This window comes from Montipora foliosa, chromosome 9 (assembly GCF_036669935.1).
Source record: "Montipora foliosa isolate CH-2021 chromosome 9, ASM3666993v2, whole genome shotgun sequence".
Taxonomy (NCBI): domain Eukaryota; kingdom Metazoa; phylum Cnidaria; class Anthozoa; order Scleractinia; family Acroporidae; genus Montipora; species Montipora foliosa.
The window spans coordinates 44,557,709-44,582,708 of record NC_090877.1 but is presented as its reverse complement, the minus strand read 5'-3'; the positions used below and the strand labels follow the sequence as shown (position 1 = coordinate 44,582,708).

The window sequence follows — 25,000 nt, the reverse complement described above, 5'->3', positions numbered from 1 at the left end:
CTCTCAACTTCAGCAGGATTAGTGATTGTGGTAAAATCATTGCAGAAAAGGACATTTATTTCCAATGATTGTATGAAGCATCAAAAGTTTGACCTACTCAAAACACGTTTTTGTTTCCATAAATTATTATTTTACAGCTTTATAAAATTATCCAGCTGATTCAACCATTTTAAGTGTTTCTGTGGGGAATCATAAAAATAATCACAAATTTATCTCAGCTGCAACAATTATTTGTTCTTGAACATTGTGTTTAAGTTCAAAGTAAATATTTGGAAATAAGGTCTTTGCACATGTTGCTTAGGGTATATTAACTGCACCATATATCAGCTGTATGCTATATCATTCAATAAAAAGTTGATGAAAATCTTTTGAATGGTGTACCTGCAGCTATGAAATGTGTTAACTTAAGTACTATTTACAACATGGTTACAGACCTCTTTCATAATGGCAATCTAGGAAGCCTTTCTATCCTCGCTACGACAAGCCGATTTTAAAAGAACATTTGTTTCAAAATGAGGGCAGTAGGTCTAATTAACATACAAAATGAATGTAAAGGATCGAGGTTGCCATCAATTAATGAAAATTCCATTATAAATATTATTGAGACATGACAGGTTTAAAGTCCAGGTCACTCATTACAAAACCTTTACTAACACGAAACTTAGGCCTAAGGTTAGCCAAGTTGAAGTTTTTGGGTTCAGTTTAGTATTGTCGTACAAGACAAGACAAGACAAGAGGCCTACTACAACTTAAAGGCTCCTTTTTCAACAGCTTCTACGATATTTATGGCACAAGTGGGCGACACTCCAATACCGTTTCACGCACTTGTCCCCTGTAATAGTGGCAGTCATTTCACTGAACTCAAATGAATGGAAAGCTGTGCAAACTTTGCAGTGCACAAGGGGGCTTTGTACCTGTGCTAGCCATTCCATCAAATTAGTTATCACATATCCTAGGCATGTTATTCACCAGCCAGGAGGTTCATATTGGTGCAGTTTTTCCGAACACTGACTGACCTAGGCTAGTGAATAAAATTTTAGTTTTCTAAAACCTGGTTTTGTTCATGTTGCAAACTGATGTTTTCCTTTTCATTGTAATTCTTCTGCCTCGTTGGGGTAATAAAACTCAATATTGCTGTGAAAGCTTTCTTCCGAGTCCATGTCAAAATTAGTACCCCCCAGTACTTGCCATAAAAAGCACACTGAGTATCCTTACAGTTAAAAAAAATTGTTACCAGGCAAGTGATTCTTCACAACGGATGCTGCCCCCTGTGAGGGGGCCTCATGGGAGAATACTGCCTTATTTCGGAATAAGATCACAGCATTTAATTAAAGAATACCACCCGCTCAAGCAAGTTCGTAGACACATTCTTTGTTGCTATAATTATGTGCATTTATTGCTGCCAAGGTTACAAGGCAGCCATTCCAGTAATTAGAATCAACTGAACACAATAATATTATTCATTTTGAGATGTGCCGATTTCTGGATGTCGGCATTGTGCTCAAAGTAGAGGCCCTGACAGGGTAAATTCCGACAAGCGACATGGCCCAAAAAGTAGCGACAGCACATAAAATGAAATTCCGACAAAAGACATCCTTTCCCAGCAAAATTCCGCCAGTGTTGTCAAGGCCGAGAATGAGCCGATTAAACTCCAACATGAGTGATTTTAATATTCAGACAAGTGACATGGGACCCCTTCCCCCACCCCCTCCCTGTCAGGGCCTCTCAGTATCAAGGGTGGCATTGTTGCACGTGGCATGTGACCTATTCTCCTACCTCTCTGCAGCATTGCACTTACACATGGTAATTTGTGCTTAGTTACCTGGCCTTTAATGAAAGTGAGGCTGGTGTTGACCTTGATATGATACAGACCTCCCTGCTTTTCTCATGTTTTAAATGATGTTCTCATGCTAATTAGTTGGAATTTACAGAAAGAAAAGCAGTTGTACACAAAACAAGGTCAAGTATTCTAGCCTAACTTTTCTGCATTGGCCAGGCAACTCGTGGTCAATCGCTACTTTCCCATTGCCATAATGCAATACGTTTTGGGGGGTTCTCTGCTAAAAAACAAGTTATTTACTCTTGGGACTGTATCATGCTTCAATAAACTGGATATCCATTGTTTTAATGCTAATAATCCCTCAAAATGAAATGTGTTATGGGATTTCTGAAATTAGCGACAAAACAAAGTGTTTTCTTAATCCAACTTTTTTTAACACTTAGTGTAAATAATTCATTTTCTGTTTGTTGACGTAAATTTACTGGCGCTAATAATATAATAGCTTCCACATTAAATGTGAAACTTATTCGACAATGTATGAAGTTTGTCGTCCCATACTAATGCATCAGTCAATTCCAGCAGTGCCCATGCCCCCCCCCCCCCCCGGGCTAACCCCCGGGCATTACCATTCTTTTAAAAAAATGGCAAATTTCCCGGGGTGGGGACACATAAGTTGTCTAAATGCCCCGGGGTGGGGAAGAAGAAAGAGGGCAAATGCCCCGCCCCCGGGATAGTCGCCTTCCAACACTTCTGCAGTTTTTTTTTTAATCAGTGAATAAAACGGTCAACTGTTCAGTATTTTTATGCAACGGTATTGAAAACTTCAAGGACAACCGGTACGTGTTAGTTGATGCGAAATGCGAAGTAGTCGTGTTTACGCAGTCTTCATGTCAGTGATTATTTTGTGATATTAGTGCACCTTGTCGCTTTATATATTCATATGCTTACAAGTATAAATGAAGAAATACCTAAGATTGAGATAACATACCTTTAAAAACATCCACTAGTTTTCCGAGTCCGTGACGGACAAGCCAGTCTTTAACGAAGGCCTCGTCTTTTCCGATAAACTCTTCCATGTTAATTCGAAAACACGTGTGTCAAATGCTCGGGGGTCGCCCCGGGGTAGGCTAATGCCCAGCCCCCGGGCCGCCACAAAATTGCGAATGCCCCACCCCCTGGACTGACAACTTGAGCAAATGCCCCGCGGTTGACCGGGGGGAGGGGCACCGCTGGAATTGATTGATGCATAAACTGCTGCCCTCAAAAGAGCTATTTTTTTTTTGTTGAAAGACAGTGTTGTCGAAAAAGATTCAAACTTCACTACGGCACGTATCGATCTTTATTCATTGACGTGGTAACAGATTATACGGTCGATTATACGCTGAAAATTTCAGATGGAGAACAAATACTCAGCAGCCCAAGTCATCTCCTCCCTCCCCTAAAAGCACGTGTTCGAGCGGAGGGACCTGGTAGGGATTGGTCACGTGACGCACCACACTCCATGTCCGTCGACAAGAGACGGAGTTCGTACCCTACGAGCAGTTGGTTTCTCCTACGCTTCCCGAGAGAGAAGCGTAGTAGAAGCTAACTACTTGCAGGGTGCAGAGTACGAAGAAATTGATAAATGAGTGTTTTTTTTTCCTTGAAGCAAAACAGTGAACAATCTGCCGACTGTCTAACGTGCTACAAACAGACCTGATAGAAATGGAGTTCAGCAGGTCTTTTTAGCGGAATTAAGACATCAGCTCCAGGTGGCTGAAAAACACAATCTGCAATCAAGTGAAGTTATGATCCTCATAGTTATGAACGCAATTTTAGCAATTGCGTCGAGAAGCCTGAAAATTTGAGAACTTGACAGTGGTTGGAACCAACCCGTAACCTCGCGATACCGGTGCGACGCTCTACCCAACTGAGCTATGAAACCACTGATGTTGGGAGCTAGTCCCAGTTGTTCAAAAGGTGGATAACGCCATCCACCGGATAAATCACTATCCACTTGATAGTGATTAATCTAGTGCACAGCGCAATCCATCGTTTGAACAACTGGTCATTTCCGGTCATTTGCGGATTCAAGTGTTCCCGTGATGAATGAACGAATGAATGAATAAACGAAATGATACATGAAATTAATCATATATTGAACTGCGGATATGAAATCAAGGGAAGTTATGATCCTCACAGTTTTGAACGCAATTTTAGCAATCTCGTAGAGAGGCTTCTCTACGCAATCGCTAAAATTGCGTTCATAACTACGAGAATCATAACTTCATTTGATTTCATATCCGCAGTTCAATACATGATTCTTTTCATGTATCATTTCGTTTACAATCTGCAATATCAAATAATTTATGCATGTATGAAACCATTTATGATCTCAATCTCATTACCATTTTTTTGTTCGCGTCCTTTCTTGCGTGTCGCTTTTTCCATTTTTCATAAAAGACACTAATATGGCACATCGCTTTGTTATGTTCACTGCATTTCTCGCCTTTCCTGTAGCATTTCTCGTGGGACTTTACTACAATCAACTCATTCCCGAGGGACTTCGAGACGTCCATCACTCAAGTGTCCGATTGTACGGTGCATGTTATTATGTTGGTTATTATATGGTATGTGGGCATGATTGATTTATACACATTGCTATCATACGAGTCGAAAATGAGCAGGGTTGGTTTGCAATGCTAGAGAGTCACGGAGGGTGTAATTTGCAGGTTGCAGGTCATTGTTTTACTATAACTGAAACAACCCAAACCTTTACAAAAATGCTAACCTTAGGCTTAAACATTATTTTTAGGCCTAATGTTAGCATAAGTGAAGTTTTGGGTTGTTTCAGCTATGGTGAAACAGTGACCTGCAACCTGCAGTTTATACCCTCCAATCGAGTCACTTGATCCTTATGACGTAACCCTGGATGCCGCGACCGAAACTCTAATGTGTATAATACACATAGAGCTTTTGTTTTCCTCTAAAATAACGTTCAAAGTAACATTACGGACATCTTCAATTTTACCATGCTTCTCTCAGGAGTTCAAAGATCTTTCCTATGAAGATATTGCCTAGCTTCACACTCCCTCGATTTCTGCATAATCTTGTCTTCTAACCACGTTGTAATGAAATAAACATTATTAAGAGGCTCCTCTTTTTTTATGCGATAGGAAGAACTGGTGGGGTTTCGGGGATTAAAGTCTTGAAAAACTTTATTCCCCCACCTCCATTTACCAATTTTAGTCGCTTGACCTCCATTTAACAATTTTCTACGACCCTCCCTTCCTAAAAGAAGTTGCATGTAACATTTCAAATTGATGTTATATGTTACTTGGTTTTGAATAATACAGAAGATTTTTTTCATCAACTTAAAGAATATTCCAGTGATTGTTCTACGCCCCTACCCTTCATTTTTTCTTTTTGCAGCGACTGGATTTGCAGTCTTCATTTTTACACTGACTGTTATTTAAATATTTATTTTTAAGTGTTACATAGCATCTCTTGTTGGCATTGGTGATCATCCTCTGAAAAATATGAATGCACTCCTCCTATGGAAACCCCTTATAGAAATAAAAATGGACAAGTTGTGGGAAATGGAAGACACCACAATTTCCAATGTTCCTGTTCGTATTTACCGACCAAAATATATTGACAAAGGCCAAAAGACAACTGGCATTGTTTATATACATGGTGGAGGGTGGGCATTTGGTTCTCCAGGTAAGTGCTCAACTCATGTTTTGAAAGTTCCTGCTTTGATTTGATTCTAGGGATTCTCATATACACTGCTATATCATTACCCACATGCAATGATCACAGTAAACAGGATGTTGTGATTTGCATTTTCAGATTTGTTCCATGCATTTACATACCAGTGGGCTAAAGGGGCTGGTGCAGTATTGATATCTGTTGAGTAAGCAGCTTTTAAATAACAATAATCCAGCATTAAAAAAACACGTCTTCTTTTTAATGATTATTTAATACAGGGCATTTTTGTCACATTGTTTATCTTAAAATTAAGCTACAATACTAGACATATTTAGTTGGAACACTTAGCAAATGGTCCAGAATTATTGTGTTAAAAGATCGTGGCTTATACCACATCCCCCTCCCCTCAATTCAATGTTGTATGAGAATTTTTTGGGCGACTGCTAGTAGTTGTGAAAATCAACATTGGAGGAGGGGGGAAACAGGGATGGGTGTTCCAACAAATGTGACGAGTATTGCAGGATTCATTATTTTAAACTCATTTTGAATAACTTCTTTTTCTCCAAGGGTTTTTTTTACAGCCAGTCTTTTGCCTTTTGAGGGGGTAAATCAAATTGCAGTCAGATTTCCTTGCTGTCAATAATCAAAACCTTTCTTTTTGTATCAATTATGGCTGTTACTGTTTTGGGAAACTACTGATACCTTATTTTGAGGTGATGTCTTCTGTAGACTGAGTCATTAGCAATAATAAGACGTCTCTTTGTAATGATTACAAAGAGCAGTCTTCAACTAACCTGACTGATAAAACACAGATGTATAAAAAAAATAAATAATTAAAAGTAGCCAATGTCAAATTACAGAACAATTCTCAGACTGTGACGACTTATAATTTTTGATTCTGACTGGTTGATATGAATGGCTTTTGAACAGCACCATCACATACCAGTTTACTGATCAGGTCACACATCCACATCTACAGTATACCTATGCTGCATCTGTTTGATCTCTTAACAACCTTCAGTAAAAAACTTCTTGTAGTTCCTTAATTAAAGACCTCTATCATTGATTTTTATCATGATAATCACTTATCTTAGTTACAGATTGACTCCTAAGTACACCTTCCCTGTGCAGTTTTATGAGTGTTATGCTGTCATCAATACTGTCCTGGACAATGCTGACCAGTATGGTATTGACAGAAACCGCTTTGTTGTTGCTGGTGACAGCGTGGGAGGTAACCTTGCAGCAGCAGTTACCCTGAAGTTGCAAGATGAAAACAAAAAGATAGCTGCACAGGTAGGTATAACATTTGAGTCTTAAGATGAGAGTTCTAAGGAGGTTTAAAAATGAATTCATTTGGGTCACCTTATGCTTTTCTTTTATTGATTATGTAATATCTCTTGTAGTTTAATATACATTTATTTTGTTATTTAAAATAACAAAAGTGGCAAAAATAAAGTGAAACTGAAACTGAAAGACAAGAAATCACAAGAAGTATCAGAGTTGGTACTTTTTGTGACCTTAAATTTTTGCTATGCTTTATAAAAAAAACATGTCTATTTTCTCCCCTTCCTGTAAGTAAATGGTATTGACATGTCCAAGGCTGAACTGTTTGGGGGAGAGATGGTGCATTAAAGCAAGTTGAACCACCAATCCCCAAGTTAGAGCAATGCTGAAGGTCTAATGGACATACCAGTAACTCTAACCTGCACCCTAACAACCTAGACAGAAGTGCTACCTTTTTTGACATCTAAACATTTTTAGACTTTCTCAATTTATGTGAAGGACGGTAAACAGGGCTTACATAAAATGGAGATAGTCTAGGAAATGCTGCCATTAAAAAAAAAAAACATCCTTGCTCTTTGTGATAGCAATGACCCCCTCTTACCCTCATCCTAAGAAAGTGTGTAGCAGCTTACACTTATGGAAACGAAACAAAGATTAACCACCACCTTTTCATGGATGACCTTTTAATACAGTCTGTGAGAATATTTGGCAATGAAATTTGACACTGAGAAGTGTGCTGTGCTCACTCACCCCATTGAGAGAGGCAAGGTGACACAGTCAAAAGGGACCAACGTACCAGATGACACAAGCATAAGTTTGCTAAAAGAAGGTGAAAAATTGGAGTACTTAGGAGTGCTGAAATGTTACAGACAGATGAAGAAAAAGATCAGGAAAGAATACATATAACATGTCACATAAGTTATGCTGTCAAAATTGAAAGGGGGAAATTTGATACAGGCCATAACTACTGTCAATATTGGCAATGTCACTTGTTAGATATGCTGGAGGATAATCACTACATGGCACCAATTCTGACTGGCAGCAAGTTTCATCTGGTGTCCCACAAGGCTCCATAGTGGGCCCCTTGCTCTTTCTTTCCTATATCAATGATATTCCAGATTGTATCAAACATGGCTCTAAAGCAGCAACTTCCACAGATGACTCCGAATTATACAAGGTCAGCGAGAAGCCTTCTGACAAGATCTCACTTCAGCAAGACTTGACTTAACTGTCCAGCTGGAGTCACACCTGGGCAATGAACCTCAGAATATCAAAGTGCAAGACTCTGAACATCTCCCAAAAGAATCTGCCATCAAAGAGAGAATACTACCTAGATGGGTCCCCTCTCAACACCTGTCTGAGGTGCATTTTCAACATCCGATGGCCAGAGAAAGACCTGGGAGTAGATACACCAATAATATTGCTCCCATCCAGAAATTGGCATTGGTGGCTTCTGAAAGGATACTGAGAAAATTGCTGGAGATTTGAAGGCAAGGCAAGATGACATTGGTTTCCCTTAGTAACATGTTGTTGCTCAGCCCCAATGGATTCCTGGCTGTAGCATCCTTAGCTGTGTTATATTCATGATAATAATGATAACAATAATTTATTACATATGATTATATTCACTTTATAACAATCTCAAAGATGTTAAACAGTCCGGTCAGAAAGTTAAAGGACAGTCAACAACAACTTGACAAGGGTCCTCAACGAGCATCAATTTCAAGCTTTTTAAGATACTCCTCAAAGTTCTTGCTCACTACACCACACACTCCAATTACCACCGGAACAATAACAACTTTCTTTAGCCCTCACATTTTAATGATTTAATCCTTGAGAAGCTGATATTTCTTCAATTTTTTAACCTCCTTTTCTGCCACCCGAGCATCTTCTGGGACAGCAACATCAATGATTATTGCCTCTTTTTTGCCCTTGTTTAGAGTGACAATATTGATCAGGCCATCTTGCATTGATCGTCTGGTCACATTGAACATTAAAATCCCAGAGAACCTTATGTGACTTCGATTCTAGTACCCCTTCAGGCTTTTGATTGTACCATTTTTCAGCTTTGGCGATCCACCTTTTCACATTTTACAATGCAAATATCAGGCAACATTATCATGTCGTCGTTTGTACTCCATTTGTTCTCACTTTGCACAGTCACTGACAATGTGTGTTACATATTATTTTTGTTCTTATTGTTATATAACAACAACACCCCTTTTTAATGTCTCAATCTTATCTAGTTGAGCAGAAGTGCTCTACTAATTTGGCAGACTGCAGATGAAATCATATCAAATAATATTGAAGTGGGAATGTTCTCTTTTTTGTGATCATGGTTTTACGACTGTTCTTCAAATTGGTTTACAGGATCTTTATAAGGGGAAATAAGTCAGTGTCCATTCTCATTATTTCTCTGAATGAATACTTTTTCCCTGTTGTTCTAGGTTCTTATTTATCCTACACTACAGTTCATGAACTTTTCTCTTCCTTCAAGCAAAACCATGGGTTCAGCAGTTCTCACGGCAGAAAGAATGGCATATTTTTGGTCATATTATATCACAGGAAGTTCCAACATGACCTCCTCATTTCTAGTGACCAATCACTCCTCACATCTTCTCAACACAAAGTACTCTTCTTATATTGGAGTGAATAACAAGGAAAAACACAAAGCTGGGAAGATGAATCCATTGCAAGGAATTCCAAAGGCAGTGCTTGATGCCCTTACTGATTACAGAGCATCACCGTTGATGGCAGATAACTTGAAGGGTCTACCTAAAACAATGTTAATCACTTGTGAATATGATATTCTCAGAGATGACGGTCTCTTATACAAGGCACGTTTGCAAGATGCAGGAGTTGAAGTGAAACACTTCAATTACATGACAATCCATGCCTTCTTGGTGATACAGACCCTGCCTATCTTGACAACAAAAGAGTTTCATCAGGCAGTGCAAGATCTTTCTGATTTTATCAAGGAGTTGTAGGTCTCAAATGAATGGAGATTTTAAAGCAAGGATGCTGTCAATATAAACTTCACCAGTCTGTTAATACAATGACCCATCAATGGAGAAGTGATCAAGCGGTGTTTAGCCATCCTATAATAACACTAAATGATTAATTTTTCCATTCTCTCTCTATACTCCCGTAGTGGTAGCAATCATTGCAAAGTTATCACAGTAGCAGGAATTTATTTTTATATTTTCAAATTATTGTATTAAGTCATCAAAAGTCTATGACCTCCTCAAAACATGTTGAATGCTTCAGTTGCTATAGAATTTTTCAAATTTTATAACGTTCTGTACAATTATTGCTTTCAATGCTGTCAGGATTACGCCTGTAGGGAACCACTGAACACTAAGAATTTAATGACAGCTGCAAAAACAATATGTTCTTGAACAAAGTGTTTGAGCCCAAATTTCTCCTGTATTGATTTAATACAGCACTGTAAGGCCAATAGGTGTTTGGTCATGTTGCTAAGGGTATTTGCATCTTAATATTATGCCAGATGTTTACTTTTAAACTATTCCATAAGCGTTGACGAAAATCTTTCAAATCGGGTGCCTCTATCTATAGCTATAAAGTGCAAAAATGTAAATACTATTTACAACATGGTTATAAAATATTCTATTCCTGCATAAATATTAGTACAAGTAAATAAAAAATAAAATAACTACTTTCACCATCTGTTATTCAATGTCTGTCTGACTGACACTGGCTGGAATTTTGTACATGCACCAAGAATAACAATTTATTACAAAAAGCTCAGTTTACTGTGTATCGGAATGTAACTAATGGCTCTGCATTGTTTTCTAGAGTGTTCATCAAGATCACTCCAGGATCAAAATATTTGGGATAATTCTTTAAGAATCATTTTGTTGAAGGGGTTTTATCATTTTGGGATGCTTGCTTAACCTTGTATTTACAGTCCACCTACTCAGCAAGCAGGAGCAAACGAGGTGAGTGCCCTCAGTCTTTCACAGCTTTTAGGAGCATTCTTGAAGTACTCTGATAGTACAGGCTTCGCCTCAGGGAACATAAAGGGTCGAGGGGAAACAAAACTCACTGTTTCCCGTGGGGCCAGTCATTAAGTGTTGTTATACCTCCCACAGATTTGTAAACGGAATTTGATGCTGTTTCAAAGGTGTGTGACCTCATCATGTCAGTTAAAAGTTCAAGTCGTTGTTTCCCTAGGGAGTTAGTGAGTTTTGTTCGCCCTAGGGAGTTAGTGAGTTTTGACCCATGACACGTGACATGTTCTCCTCCAATCGGAAAACGCATTTGAGTTGGGAGGTATAAAAATAATAATTGGTTGCTGTTTTGAGTGTCCTCTAGCTGTGACTTGCTTTTAGAAGATGTCTCTTGCCGGCTTAAGCCCTTGGAAGGCCTTGTGACGGCATTATACTACACACTTGTTGTGTAAACTTACATGTAAGTCACCTTCTCACACTGATTACTTTCATACTCTTTCTTTTATGTACTGCACTATATCAGCAATGGCTTCATCTCCTTCATCTGTTCTGGCTGATGACCCCTCAGTTGCCGCTGTTACAAAGCCATGAAAAGAGTCATAGTTCTTATATTTGACTTGCACTCCTGCAGTCCGTAATCTCTCTGAATAAAGAAACCCTTCATCCTTTACAACATCAAACTTTGCTGTAAGGACAAATGTCTGGGGGATTCCCTTAAAGTCTTTTGCCATCAGAGGTGACCCCTTGAAATGAGTCAATGCCTCCAAAGCAGAAGAAGAAAGTTCTTTTGAAGAATCATCTTGAATGACAGCTGTCTTTGACTTGTTAATGAAAGACATGTATTCCGTACCTTGAAGATGATGTGAATGATTTCCTGAAAGAAGGATTTCTTTGAGATCTGTACTGCCATTAAGATAGAGAGAAACATGTTCTGCCTGGTCTTCTCTAGAGAGGATGTTACTTCCGGCATTTTGCACAAAGGACAGCAAATTGAAATCAAGAAATTGCAAAGATGGGTAAACAAGGATCTGGAGACAAATAAAAGTAGGTACATGAAATGGAAGTATAGCATTCTATGATGGTTAAAAATTGGTTATATTATTTCTAGTAAAACAAAAAAAGCAGGTGATGGCAAAAGTTATTTCAACTTACAGTGATGTGAAATCTCCTTTGGCAGGATTTAAGTGCTATCAATGAGACCCCCCAATATTGCAATCAAACAGGTTAGAAATAACCTTGAGGTAACATGGGGATACATAGTGTAGAGGAGGATAAATTGTATCATTCAAGGACTGCACTCCAGGTTCAAATCCCAGCACACATGCTCAAACATTCACTCAACTTTCCATTCACGTGAGGTTGATAAAATGAGTACCAGCATGACTGAGGACAAGTTCTGTGTAATGGGATAGGCATGCAGTGGTTTCAAAAAATGCTGGTTACAGGCAGTCTATATACAGCTGTACCACTGCTTATAAGCAATCTCACCACTCTCGCAGACTCTTGTGTTTGTGAAAGGGCAATAAAATAGATATGAAACTGGAAAGGAATTTAAAGTGCACATCCAGCCATCTAAAAAATAAAAGTTTGTTCAAATAACTTTGGCTGATAAAAATTAGTACACAAAGAACTCCCTTATTGACAGATCTAGAATGCTGGAAATTGTATTTTACAAATCACTATAGGCCATTCAAGGGAAAAAAATGAGGCCCCTCCATCAATAACAGCCACCTACTACGAAAACCACCAATCTGTGGAATGGGCGCAAATTATTGAGTGACTGCCCCGCCCACTTCAGTTGAACATCTTTATGAAATTCCTTTCCGATGGTGTGAGCAGCAGCCAGATTTCACCGTTAAGCAACACCCACAACAATGGAAAGATGTTGGGGGGGGGGGGGGGGTGCATAAAATTGTTCTTGTCCAGCAAAGGTTGCAAGTGCAACAATGCACTTGCTGTCGTCAAGTGAAAGAAAGCTTCCCCGGCAAAACCTCTCAAGAATTTGAACTATTTACCAGCAAAAGTGGGAAGGGCAGTGACTCAGTAATTCAGGTCCACTCCACAGTTCAGTGGTTTTCGTAGTATTCTACTATCACCAGCCGCTTCTGGAAAAAGTTATTGAAACCCCTGGAAGATTGGCACCCACCGGTAGAAGTCTTACAAAGAGAGTCTTTGAGTTGCCTTTGACTGCAGATGGCCTCTGACTAAGCCCAGCACAACAAGATTGTCTTCAATCATTCTCTGTCAAATCATAACTATCACTCAACACACAAGCCTTGGCGATACATAATTCCCAAGTACTTCAGTTACAATGATCTGATAAAAGTTCCGCCATGGGAGCAAAATCCACTCAATAAATAATATCAATCCCTACCTGTGCTTTTAGATACTGTGTCCTGCAATGCATCTCAGAGACTGACGCAATGTAATGAGAAACTGCTGCAGCTAAATTTCCACCAGCACTGTCACCCATGATCCCAACACGGGAAACATCAATACCATAAGTGGCGCCTGTGTTCAGGACACCTATAGCTACATTGTAACAGTCATTGAACTGGGTTGGATAGATGTAATGTGGAGCTTGCCTGTAACTACAGAAAGAGATTGATGAGAAATTGTGTAAAAATATATCAGAAATCTCTCAAAAAGCTGTCTGTGAACCCTTAAGTTGTAAAACTACACTTGTTCCTTTTTCAGGGCCTTTTAGATACTGATTAAGAATTAAGACCTTCAAATCAGCCAAAACTAACATAAAATATGCACAAAGTGAAGCTTCTGTAAAACGTAAAAGATGGAATAATTATAAAGTAGTGCCCATGTGGTTAATACAATCTGAGCCTTTCAAATATTTTTGTTCCTAATATAAATCACCCCATATAGTGCAAACAGGTCACCCACCATTGTTACCCAGAATTTCGCTTTTTCTGTGCCATGCAAGCCACATACTCGGCAGAACTAGCAGTAATTTAGACTCACAACCATGATGTGAGAGGCATGGGTCTATATATTCTCAATGTTACATCACAAACTGCTTTGCATTCCTGTTTTCAAAGAAATTATGCAAAGCAGTTTGTGACAAAATCAAGAAGAGACCCATGCCTCTTACATCAAATGTTTTGGTTTTGAGGAGAGGGGAAAACCAGACTAAAAAGTAAAGTAAAGTCAAAAAGTCAATTTATTTAACGTCGGTAGTTCCTTCAGTTATGAAACTGGTATCAATGGAAGCCGACGGTGCGCCTTTTACCCCCCTCCCTCTGTCAGTGCTCTGTTTCACAGATATTTAAAGCGATAGCTACATGGATCAGAGGAAAGTGGAAACAGACGTTGAAGTCACCGAGGATCGAACTGGGGACCCCTTGCTCCGAAAGCCACGCACTAGCCAACTGAGCTACGTCTGCAAATGTTGGTTTTTGAGGACAGGGAAAAACCTCTTGGAGCAGAGTAGAGAACCAACAAACTCAACCCACATATGGCGTAGAATCCGGGAATCGATCCTGGGCCACACTGGTGGAAGACGAGTGCTCTCACCACCACTACCCGAGAAAAACCTCACAGTGCAGAGTAGAGAACCAGCTAACTCAACCCACATGACGCCAAGTCTGAGAATTGAACCCATGTCACATTAGTGGGAAGTGAGTGCTCTCAAACACTGTGCCACCCCTGCACCCTGCTAAAGTTAAAACTGGAATGAGGAATTTTTGAGACTAACCAAGAAACCAGAATGGGTAATTAACCCATTGACCCCTAGGAGTGATACTTGATATATTTTACCATGTGTAACACCTGAAGATTTTACTCATTGTCAATGGGGCGTTATTCATGAATTAATGGATTCACAACCTCTACCATCCACTCAATTCACCTTTATCACTCGGCGGCCATTTTGGAGTCTGTGGGGAATAAAGGCTTTGTCTTTGCATTGTCTTTGCCCGTCCAGCCTCACACTGAATGAGAGGTTCGACGGGCAAAATCTTTTGTTTGGACATTGAGTGATATGGGTCTATACAGAGTACATAAACAACACTTACTTAGCACTCACAACAATTATTTGAGAAGAAACTGCAAGCTCACGGCAAAAATCATCATAAACATCTGAAAGTGCATCAAAAAAATTTCAAATTTTGTTTCCAAGATTGATAACATATGCTGATAGTAAATCATTCTACCTTCGCAACTAGAAAAACCAGTCTTGTGAAAGTACACAAACAAAGTACACATCAAACAATTTATTGACATAACCAATAATTTGACTCCTGGAGTGAGACTCAACAGATTTTACTCTGTTTAATGCCAGACAATTTTACTCTTCAACTGGGGGCGTCCTAGGGCGTATGAAGTGTCAATGGGTTATTTTCCAATGACTGCAAAATTCTCGCACACTCATTGACTAATTTTTATTGTCAATAAGCGGACAGACACATAAATTTATAATTTATGCAATATTGACGCAACATTGGTCGCGTCAGCTTGAAGAAAATTGAAGTTTCTCGCATTTTTGTCTCGCGTTCTTCTCATGCTTTGACTTAATTTTGACCCCTCCGCCTTTTTGTTATTGTAAAAAAAAAACAAATTGATGTCAGTTTTTCATGGGTCTGTCCTGTTATTGACAATGAATTTCAAAGTAGTCTGCGGATCCACTCAGCTGTCGCCTCGTGGATCCACAGCTACTTTGACAATGTTATGACATTAATAACAGGACAGACGCATGAAAAACTGACATCAATTTGTTAAATCTATAAAATTTACATCATCCCAATATTCCTCATGTTTTAAGCATATAAGAATGTTTGAAACTTAAGACACTGAATTTTTTATTTGAAGAGACAAAGTTATAGCTACATATATCAAATTATAACAGCAAAAGAGAAATACTTCCACTTGAGGGAAAACAGTTCACCTAAACTTCCATAGGTCCATCCTCCCCCATGAAAATAAATTATTGCTGGCAATAAACCAGATTTGCCATCCTCATCGTCTTGGTTTGTTTTGTTAACATGTTTGTAGATTCGTACACCAACACCAAATATTTCTGTGTCACTGATTTCCAAGGAGTCTGAGTAAATATCATTCTTGAATAAACTGCTAATAAATGCCAACAAGGATGCTAGATTTGAGTGATAATTATCACCTATGCCGATGAGGGTGGTCATATAAGCCTGCAAAAATAAAAACACTGGCTATTTTACAGATGTTAACCGCTTTCAAGAAAAAACAATTCCCTGATCCCTTAACTTTTAACATATTGCTTGGCAGGAGGATTTCAAATGAAAACTGGCACAAATATTTCTGAAGGAAACAAAGTGTGGGTTACAGAAGAAAAAATGAAGTGATCCTTGCTTGTATCAGGACAATTTAAGCAATTGTCTCATATAGACACCGGAGAGACACAAGAAACACAGTTGCTAACAGACGGTATTATAAAATCCCAAGGGTGTACACTCCATCCTGGAGAGCTCACCAAATTAAGTCAAAATATTCCTTTAGTTAGTAAAATGCACTAATAATAATTTGGGGACAATGTAAACTGAAATCAACAAATTAACTCAAATAAAATAAAATGTTAGTTTTGAGGAGAGGGGAAAACCAGACTACCCGAGAAAACCTCTCGCTGCAGAGTATAGAGAACCAGCCAACTCAACCCACATGACGCCAAGTCTGAGAATCGAACCCATGTCACATTGGTGGGAAGCGAGTGCTCTCAACACAACGCCATCCCTGCACCCTGCTAAAGTTAAAACTGGAATGCAGAATTTTTAAGACTAACCAAGAAACCACAGTGGGTAATAATATTATTAACCCATTGACTCCTAGGAGTGAGACTTGATATATTTTACTCTGTGTAACAACAGAAGATTTTACAATTCCACATCACAATCAATTGAAATTGTCCTGATAAGTGCGTGGATCACTTCAATCTTTTGTCTATAATCCGGCGCATTTCAAATACACATTTCTTTCATTCGTCAAGTCCTTTGATGGGAATACACGAGCCCAACAAATTGACCTGCTCCCAACTGTGTTGCTTCATAGCTCACTCAATCGATAGAGCATTGCATCGGCATTGCAGAGGTCATGGGTTCGAATCCTGTTGACGACACCAGAATTTCTCAGGTTTCTATATATATGAGACAAAAAAAATACTTTAATTGTCCTGATACGTGGGAGGATCATTTGAATCTTTCATACACATTTCTCGTACATGAGGCATGAGAACTCAAAAATAATAAAATTGGACGAATTTGTTTCAAATTTTAATCCATTTTTAGATTGCAATCCATACCAAAAATGGACAACAAGAGTCAAGAATTTAAGTCATAAAGAAATTAACTTAACCGTTCATTTTGGAAGTACATGCCTTTTAGGCATATATGTATTTAAGTATTTAATGGTGAAACCAAGACAAGAGTATCACATAGCTCCCTGGCAGCAGTCCAAACAAATTTTAAAAATTACATACTGGGTATTAGTTTGTTGACATATGAAAGCAAAGAAGAACATTACCAATTATTATTAGTTACCAGCGCAGAAAACCCAAGAATCTCATCTGTGCTAGCTTAATGCTGGAGAAGCTCTCATATGCCGATAACTAACAATAATTCATGGATTTTGAACGATAATTTTTCTGTCGCAGCTACACTGGACAGTAAATAATGGGTTGTGTTTAATTTGATGACAAAAACGACTTTTTATTTTCCTCCCAAATACCATCATATAGTCACCGCCAGACGAAACTTTCATTAAACTTAAGGACGGTGCCTACCAATTCATAGATATTTTTTCCCTGGTTTATGATTATGCAGGAAACGTAGACCTTAAGAAGTGTTATTGAAATCCAAAAAGAAAACTGGGGGTAACCACACATTTTGCAAAGACAATAATATTATTCATAAATAATAAATGTAAAGAGCTTTAAAATACAAAGCAATGTATGGCATTCTTTCTCAAATTAAAGCTTAATTATCTCTCAAAAATGTATGGTTAGCCCCAATTTTCTTTTTGAATACCAAGAGTACTTTCTAAGATCTACTTTCTCCGGATAGGTAACATTAAACTGTGCAAAAATATTCCCGCGTTAGTAAGCATCACCGACAGGAAACCTGAGTTTCTCAAGATGCGCAGAACGTATGCACAATAACAATAGTAGGCATATCAAATTAACTACAATTGTTATTATAGCGTTATTTTTTCCCCAAACAGCATGCTCTCTCATTGGTTACTTCGAGGTCACATGACATCTGACAAAAAACTGTTTCCAGCCAAAAGTCTCTGAGCGGGCAACAGTGCAAAATCTATGAAGTCAGAGGGTAACAGTGCACTGTTGCCTGCGAATGTTGACCGACGACCACCGTTGTTGTTGCCATTGCACATTTTTCTTTTTGTGCTATATAAAAAATCACTTAATGACTGGTCCCTCGGGGAAGAGTTCATTTTGTTTCCCTTGGGGAAACATTGAGATTCTCAGGAAACAAAATGAACTGTTTCCCTCGGGGACAGTCATTAAGTATTTATTACATTAGTTGTCAATGCATATGTTTCTCCTGGAACTTGCAAATTCAACTGTTTTTGTTTTCTCCATGCCACAGTCTCGGTCACAAACGTTGCAACACAGACGGCAATTTTCCCCCTCTTCCCCTTCAATGTTGTTTATGGGTTCGAGTGCAAAAACCAAATGATAAACGCAACATTAAAGGGAAGGAGGAGGAGGGGTACGTTATTAATAGCTTTGACGCGCTTCACTTGCTGTTCTAGCGAAGTTACAACTATTTATGACCGAAGTTGCAGCTTACCAAATCCTTGGCCAAGCCATTGCTGAAGCCTACAAGTTTGTACTGCCATACTGAATTTTTCGGGAATTCTTCCGGTACTGGTAAATCAAACAACCTCTGGTATATCCTTCCAAATGCAATAGCTAGTACAGCCACGAAAATACACAGCAGCGCGATTGAAAATCGCATCGTTGCATCGCGAAGAACATCTGAGACAAATTTACTCACAATTTTCCCGCCCCAATCCCCAATCGCGGTGCATCTCTCGCCCCAATCTCCACTCGTCCTCACGAAAAGTTACGGAGGCATTCTACGGAGGCTCGAAAGGGTTTCAACCAGGGCGGAAAGAGACCGGGCGGTGAAACGAGCGGGTCCGAGCAAAAAGGTGTGATGCAGTAGACTGGGGTCTACTAAAAAGCCTTTTCAAAATGGCGGCAAGTGTTGAGATCGGCGACTCACTCGAAGAATTGGAAGAATTGTTTTTACAGGACATCACAGACGACTTTTTTGATTTGAACGAGGAAAAAAATCCTTCAGATGTTCCAGACACATAGCTGATGTTAATGTAACAAACATTTTCCCTCTGTTTTTGATTGGTTCTCTCCTATAACCTATGGCCTTTAGGTAAATCCAAGTGTTTTGATTGGTGCTTTCTTGTTCAGGACTTTGCCATACAAGCCATTTCCATGGGAAAGGTTATAAACCATGTTTTTTTTTTTCACATTTTGTTTATATTCTGGTGAGTATTTTCACGACTCGTGCTGTGTGTTGAAGGACCCAAAAGGCAGGTCAAAATACAAGTAACAACTTGGAAATATTCAGCTCTTGCTAACCGAACTGGAGGGCGATACCGGGGAATACTGGTTGAACATTGTGGAACTAAAGATGAGCGCAGCGAGGTCCATACAAAAATGACCAAGGTGCAATATTCATCAGTATGGCTTGGGCAAGCTTGGTTAGAAAGTAGTTTATCATATGGTACTCGGGCCATGGTTGTTTCTTGAATTTGTGGCTTTTCAATAACAAAAATTACACAGCTTATGACCGCTTCCAAAGAAATGGTCGGCATAGCAAAATCCCAACCAAGAAAGAACCAATCACAATGCTTGCATTTACCTCAAAACTACCTTACCACAGGAGGAAAAGCCGGCATGGCAAGTAACCCCCCACCCTTAGCTCAAGCTCTAGATCTGCAAATGATTACCACAATATTTTCTGTAGTTGAATGATAATTGAGCTAATTATGTGCCTTACTGTGAGTACAATAGTTATGCAAAGTTTAATTATGGCTTTAGAAATCAGTCATGTTCAGAGAAATTATTGGCACAGGATTTGGGTAAAATGTTGTTTATTGTCATTATTGAGAGCTTACTGAACACAGGCTGACCAGAGTGCACCTCAGGCTAAATGACATACCATCGTAGCTTACTAGTTAGTATGACGAGTTGTGTAGTTAGTGTCAAGAGAATTTGGTAAGCCTATTTATGGTTAGCTCTCACAAGCAGAAATGATAACATGCTATTTTCAAAACAAAATAGAAAATAGAGCTAACTATTGTTACCTATTACCATTAATTATCTGAAAATAAAAGTCCTGCCTTCCACATTGTGTACACTGTGTGACATTGCAAATCTTCTAATTTGCATAATCTAAAAAAATAATTTAAACTGGAAAAATGAGACAAGGTATTACAAAGTCATAAATGCTATTGCCCTCATTTTTTGAATGACCTTTACAAAAGAGTGATAAATGTAATTTTTTGGATTATAGGGTCTATAACTCAATCAATAAGAATGGAATTTTGCCGAGTGGTGAAGCATTTGAATCAAAAACCCTCTGAGGGGAGTCTGAATGTCTGCCAAAAACATCTACTTTGTGTACAAAATACAGATGACATAAAATAATGGAAACAGGCGACAAGAAACAATATCGCACCAAAATATAATGTCTTGCAAACAGTGGTTAATAAACAATACTTATGTTACCATTTGTGTCTGGTGCCCCAAGAAGTAGCCATATTAAATTAAAGATGAACTGTCCAACTTAAAGTAAGATTGGTTATTTAATAGTAATACATAGCAACCTAGCAACCTTTGTAGCTTTCTTAATTGTTGTTGATAGAAGAATCCTCCTTACAAGAAGGGGTTTCTCTCCACCAACTAAAACATTCACTAATTAGCAGGTAGTTTGACGGGAATACTCTGGGTGAATGGTGAATGAGGGGAATTCTGTTGGTGAATTTTAAGGGTTTGTCTGTAGAATGAGGGGGAGAAATTTACAAACTCAAGCAAACTCTCAACCCCAAAATAAGGTTAACAAATGAAACAAACTCTGGGTGAAATTAAAAACTTGATCACAGAAACAGCCAGATAGTACATGTATGAAAAACTGAATCACGTAGGAGGGATTAACAAATACTTGACCCTGAAAATTATTCAGCAGGAGTGGCCGGCTTGGTGGTGATGTGTTCAAAAAGGCTTGGGGTGTATGAGGCCACCTAAGCAGAAACAGCCACAAGTCAAAAAGGGACCTTGCCGAGTGCTGGAATATGTATGTTCTGTTGTTTCGTTGATTGTTTCATTGGCCCTGAAAAGCCCCTATGGGGAGCGGTCAATTAAGTATGTATTGCACGGTGTGTATGTATACTCAGTAGATTAAGGCCTTTTATTGACACCTTGAAAACAATATGAAACAGAGAGTTACTGTATTGATATGTAATATATTTAATTGATTGAGTAAAAGGGCTTAAAGATCAGCCACAATTTCTTTTTTAATAAGCCCTCAGACCCCCAAAAATAGATGCCTGTGATCCTTGAGTGTGAAATGGTCATGCTATATTTTTTAAGGTCTCTGTGCGGTGTTGCTAGTCAAGCCTAACAATAAATACAGTCATTGTTATTTTTAGGGTATGTTCGACGGCTTATGCTTTTAATTATTTTATTTATGTTTCACACAGTGGAACAAAATGTGATCATATTGATCAGCCACAGGTTAGCTTATTTGTTTGTGTCCAAACTGCACAAAGGCAAAGAAAACAATATGGGGTTTGGGAGAGGATGGGGAGTCTTAATTAAAACGTAGCAGTAGTGACAGGCTACAAATTGCTTTTCCTCATGGGAGGATATTCTGCAAGGAACTGGAATCATTGCTTTGTCCTCAGTTGGTACAAAATATGAAGGAGTTGCCATGGAATAGTATGACTTTTTTGCATGGTCATACCTAACGGGGCAAGCACATGGTATTCACAATAACTTATCAGTTTTGCATTGTTTTGCTGTGATCCATTTTAAGTCTTGTCTATATATTACCTTGAGATCAATTGTTTGCCATGTTATGAAGTGTTCTGACACATCTGTCCTTCTGTGGAATGTTTGTTGAAGCTCTTTTTTTCCAGGCTTTTAAGTAATTAAGTACTAGGTTTAAGTTGGTAACACGTTGATCTGTTATTAACTGCAGTGGACTGTATCTTTGAAGACATTCCAAAGCATTTCACATTTTCATAAATTCTTGTGTCTTTTCTGTGGTGTTGTTTTCATGCAAAGCCATGTATTTGCAAACTTTTTCGGACAGCAAGCTTTACTCGTATTTCATTTAAATTATCAAGATGAACTTACAAGCGCCCTGACTAAACCGTATTTGTTGTTTGTTGATTTTTCCAAGCGGGTGAAATCTTGAAAATAGTGTTTTACTGTCGGTAAAATTGACTGCGGCTGGCGATTCGTCGCGAGCGATTTTAAGTGAGCAAGTTTGAAGTTCTGAAACGCTGCTATATCCAAATATATCCAGCTGGTTTTTTACTATGTTATGTAAAAGCTGTCGATCTTCAACATATGTAAAATTTAGAGTGGAGTAATGTGGAGTACTCCTAAAAGAAGCAGCGGAACATGGCTTGGTCACGATAAGCGGGACATAGCTGCATTCGACACAGTCTTACTTCACTCAAATTTGAGCAGCTTACGATGAAAATACTTGAGTTATATTCCAACAGACAAAATAGTATTGAGTTTTGGGTCAAAAATATCAAAAAGGCCTTTGAATAATACACTACTGGTGGCCCAAAAATAAAGAAAGAAAACTATATTTCCGGTTCTTCGAGAGGATATTTTTGGCAGCCATTAATTGCACCGGAAGCGCGGAAGGAGCGCTCGTGCCAGTCCTTCTCCGCATCACACATCGGACCAAGAGCGGACTGCCCGTTTCACCGCCCTATGTATAAGCGCCCTGGTTTCAACACTTAGATGACGCTCTTTAGATCGAATGACGCTACAACACTGTATCACGTAATAGCAATTTTATGGTACCATATGAAACACCGACTATTTCCAAACAAGATGTGATCATTATTGTGATTTAATAAGTTACCTTGGCAACGGGAAAGCCCAGCAAAAACACCCTATATTTTGGATTTAGTTGCTCATATCTCAAAAACGAGCTCGATGACCCCCCTTTTTTATTGCTGAAAAGTGATTAGAAGGCCACAGTGAAACTTTCGGCAAAGTTTCGAAAAAATCTAAATGAATAAAGGGGGTAGTTTCTAAAGAAACTGTGGTGCTGCGTCGGTGGAGAAGTGATACACAAAAAATTGGTTTCATCAAACGAGTTGATGATGTAAATTGACCACCGTACAGGGATTCTAAAACCTGACGTTTGGAGCGTTAGCCCTTCGTCAGAGCGAATCGAGGAATTATGGGTTGTGTGTAATTTTTATAGTGGAGTAGGAGCTACGCTATTAGTGGTAACATGCATCTAAGCCAGTCGCTCGTCATTTTAATACCACCAATAACGTAGCTCCTACTTCACTATAAAAATTACACACAACCAGGGGCTAATGCTCGAAACGTCAGCTCTTAGAATCACTGTACGGTGGTCAATTTACATTATCAACTCGTTTGATAACCAAATTTTAAAAAAAATTCTGTCTAGCGGATTCAGAGCCCTTTAAACTTTGTAGAAAGTTTTATCTTGCCCTTCTGATTACTAATGAACTAAAGACAAAATAAAGGGTGCTTTTACAAAGCTTTCCCGTTGCCACGGTGACACATTACGTCACAGTAAAGACTGTATCTTGTTCAGCAATAATTCGCGTTTCATTTGGAACCACAATATTGCCAATACATGATACAACGTTGTGGTGCCGATCCTCTTAATAAGAGCGTCACTTGGAAGCGTTGAAACTGGTTTGAGCCACCTTAAAGAGTACGAGTACGCAACTTTTTGCAGTTTTGTAAAATTCCAGTTTCAGGCCGTAATGCCTGATATACGTTCACTGCACAAATGACAAAAAATGTTATTTCGTCTTCCTGTCTATAGCTGTAGAAAAATATACTTTTCTTGGGAAACAACATAAGTACATGTAGTAAAAAGAGCACGCGAAAAAAATGAATTTTGAAAAAGCAGCAAAATGCAAATTATTACCGTGACCGAGGAAGAAAAGTACCAGAACCCACTTGTAGGTTTTGTTTTGCCATTGATATGATGGAGTGAAGACGGTAAATTAAGGAGGAAAACATCTCGTAGACTTACAATGTGATTTTGCGGCCTTCATTTGCTCAAATGAAAATCGCGGAAAGCTGCGGCAGTGTTCTTTTCTGATCACTTCGAAATACACTTTTCTTATTGGCTGATTGTACAACTTGGGGAAATATGGGTTTGTATCCCACAAAAAAATTTTAACAGTAAGGCTAGTTCCAAAAAAAACTCGAGGGCAAGGAGCGGCACAAAAAGACTTACGGTACTATTTTAAACTAAAAAAAAAGTCAATAAAGACGAGAGTCACGCTTTGTCCTCAACGCTTCCAAGGCACTGTGGTTTTAATTGGTAACGCTAAATTTTCTTTTTTGGCTAAAACCTAGAAAACGGTCCTGTACAATTAACTTCGCTTGGTTTATATCCTGAAGAGTGTTTGTCTCTAACAACAGCAAATAAATGAGCAGTGAAGTAACACAATGTAACGACAGTCAAAATAAAACCTACAAGTAAATGTTTCCGCCATCTCTTTTTCCAAACGCGCACGACAGCTATATTCAAATAAGACATTTGCAACCAAAACGAGAAAGAATTGAATACAAAGTCAATGCCGAGCGCGATGCTAACACGAACGAAGAACTGAGTCATTTCTGGAAAAGAAGGAGTGTTATCAATGTTGTTGTACATGAAACCATACAACTGAATGAATCCAACTGCTGCTATCAAAGATGTTGATTCCCCAAGAATCAACTGAATGCTCATATCAGCTACGAAGCGCATGCTCCGTGGCGTGCGAAAGTTCTTCGCGCACAACATTGTGGTGTCTCCTTTGAGCTTCTTGTAAATAAAATACCAAAGATAATCGCGTATAACGATAGTTAGCCTTTCTAGCAAGTCAACTGCGCCGTGTGCCAAGCTCAAAAGTATAAAGAGCCGGAGACTACTCAGATCAGCCTGCATGACACGGAAAACGATGGCAGAGGCGATGTACAGTACACTCAAAAGCACGTGGGCGTCTCCGGGATGAAGCCAATCAACTCTTT

At 38.8% G+C, this 25,000-nt stretch overlaps 4 protein-coding genes across 5 annotated transcripts in view; 2 read left to right on the top strand and 2 right to left on the bottom strand.

The window, feature by feature from the left end:
- LOC137970069 (arylacetamide deacetylase-like) overlaps positions 1–369 on the top strand; it is a 9,424-nt gene extending 9,055 nt beyond the window's left edge. For both annotated transcript variants that reach the window (XM_068816538.1, XM_068816540.1), the window contains one exon: positions 1–369. This exon is cut by the window's left edge and continues 1,109 nt beyond it. The gene's annotated coding sequence lies outside the window, so the exon portion shown is untranslated.
- A 3,819-nt stretch (positions 370–4,188) lies between these two features.
- Positions 4,189–10,723, top strand: LOC137969890 (arylacetamide deacetylase-like). Its single transcript, XM_068816294.1, has 5 exons — positions 4,189–4,389; positions 5,251–5,482; positions 5,612–5,675; positions 6,565–6,763; positions 9,202–10,723. The coding sequence occupies exons 1-5, from the start codon at positions 4,231–4,233 to the stop codon at positions 9,739–9,741; spliced, it is 1,194 nt and encodes a 397-aa protein (XP_068672395.1). The 5' UTR covers positions 4,189–4,230; the 3' UTR covers positions 9,742–10,723.
- A 152-nt stretch (positions 10,724–10,875) lies between these two features.
- LOC137969889 (arylacetamide deacetylase-like) lies at positions 10,876–18,722 on the bottom strand. The gene is made up of 5 exons (XM_068816293.1): positions 18,513–18,722; positions 15,623–15,881; positions 14,754–14,817; positions 13,100–13,316; positions 10,876–11,753 (listed from the first exon to the last, which is right to left on the bottom strand). Exons 1-5 carry the CDS (start codon positions 18,678–18,680, stop codon positions 11,214–11,216), a joined length of 1,248 nt encoding a protein of 415 aa, XP_068672394.1. The 5' UTR covers positions 18,681–18,722; the 3' UTR covers positions 10,876–11,213.
- Positions 18,723–23,985: 5,263 nt separating this feature from the next.
- The window catches only part of LOC137970125 (uncharacterized), a 2,225-nt gene continuing 1,210 nt past the window's right edge, over positions 23,986–25,000 (bottom strand). The window contains exon 1 of the mRNA XM_068816606.1: positions 23,986–25,000. This exon is cut by the window's right edge and continues 1,210 nt beyond it. Within this exon, the coding sequence (XP_068672707.1) occupies positions 24,333–25,000 (668 nt within the window). The 3' untranslated portion in view covers positions 23,986–24,332.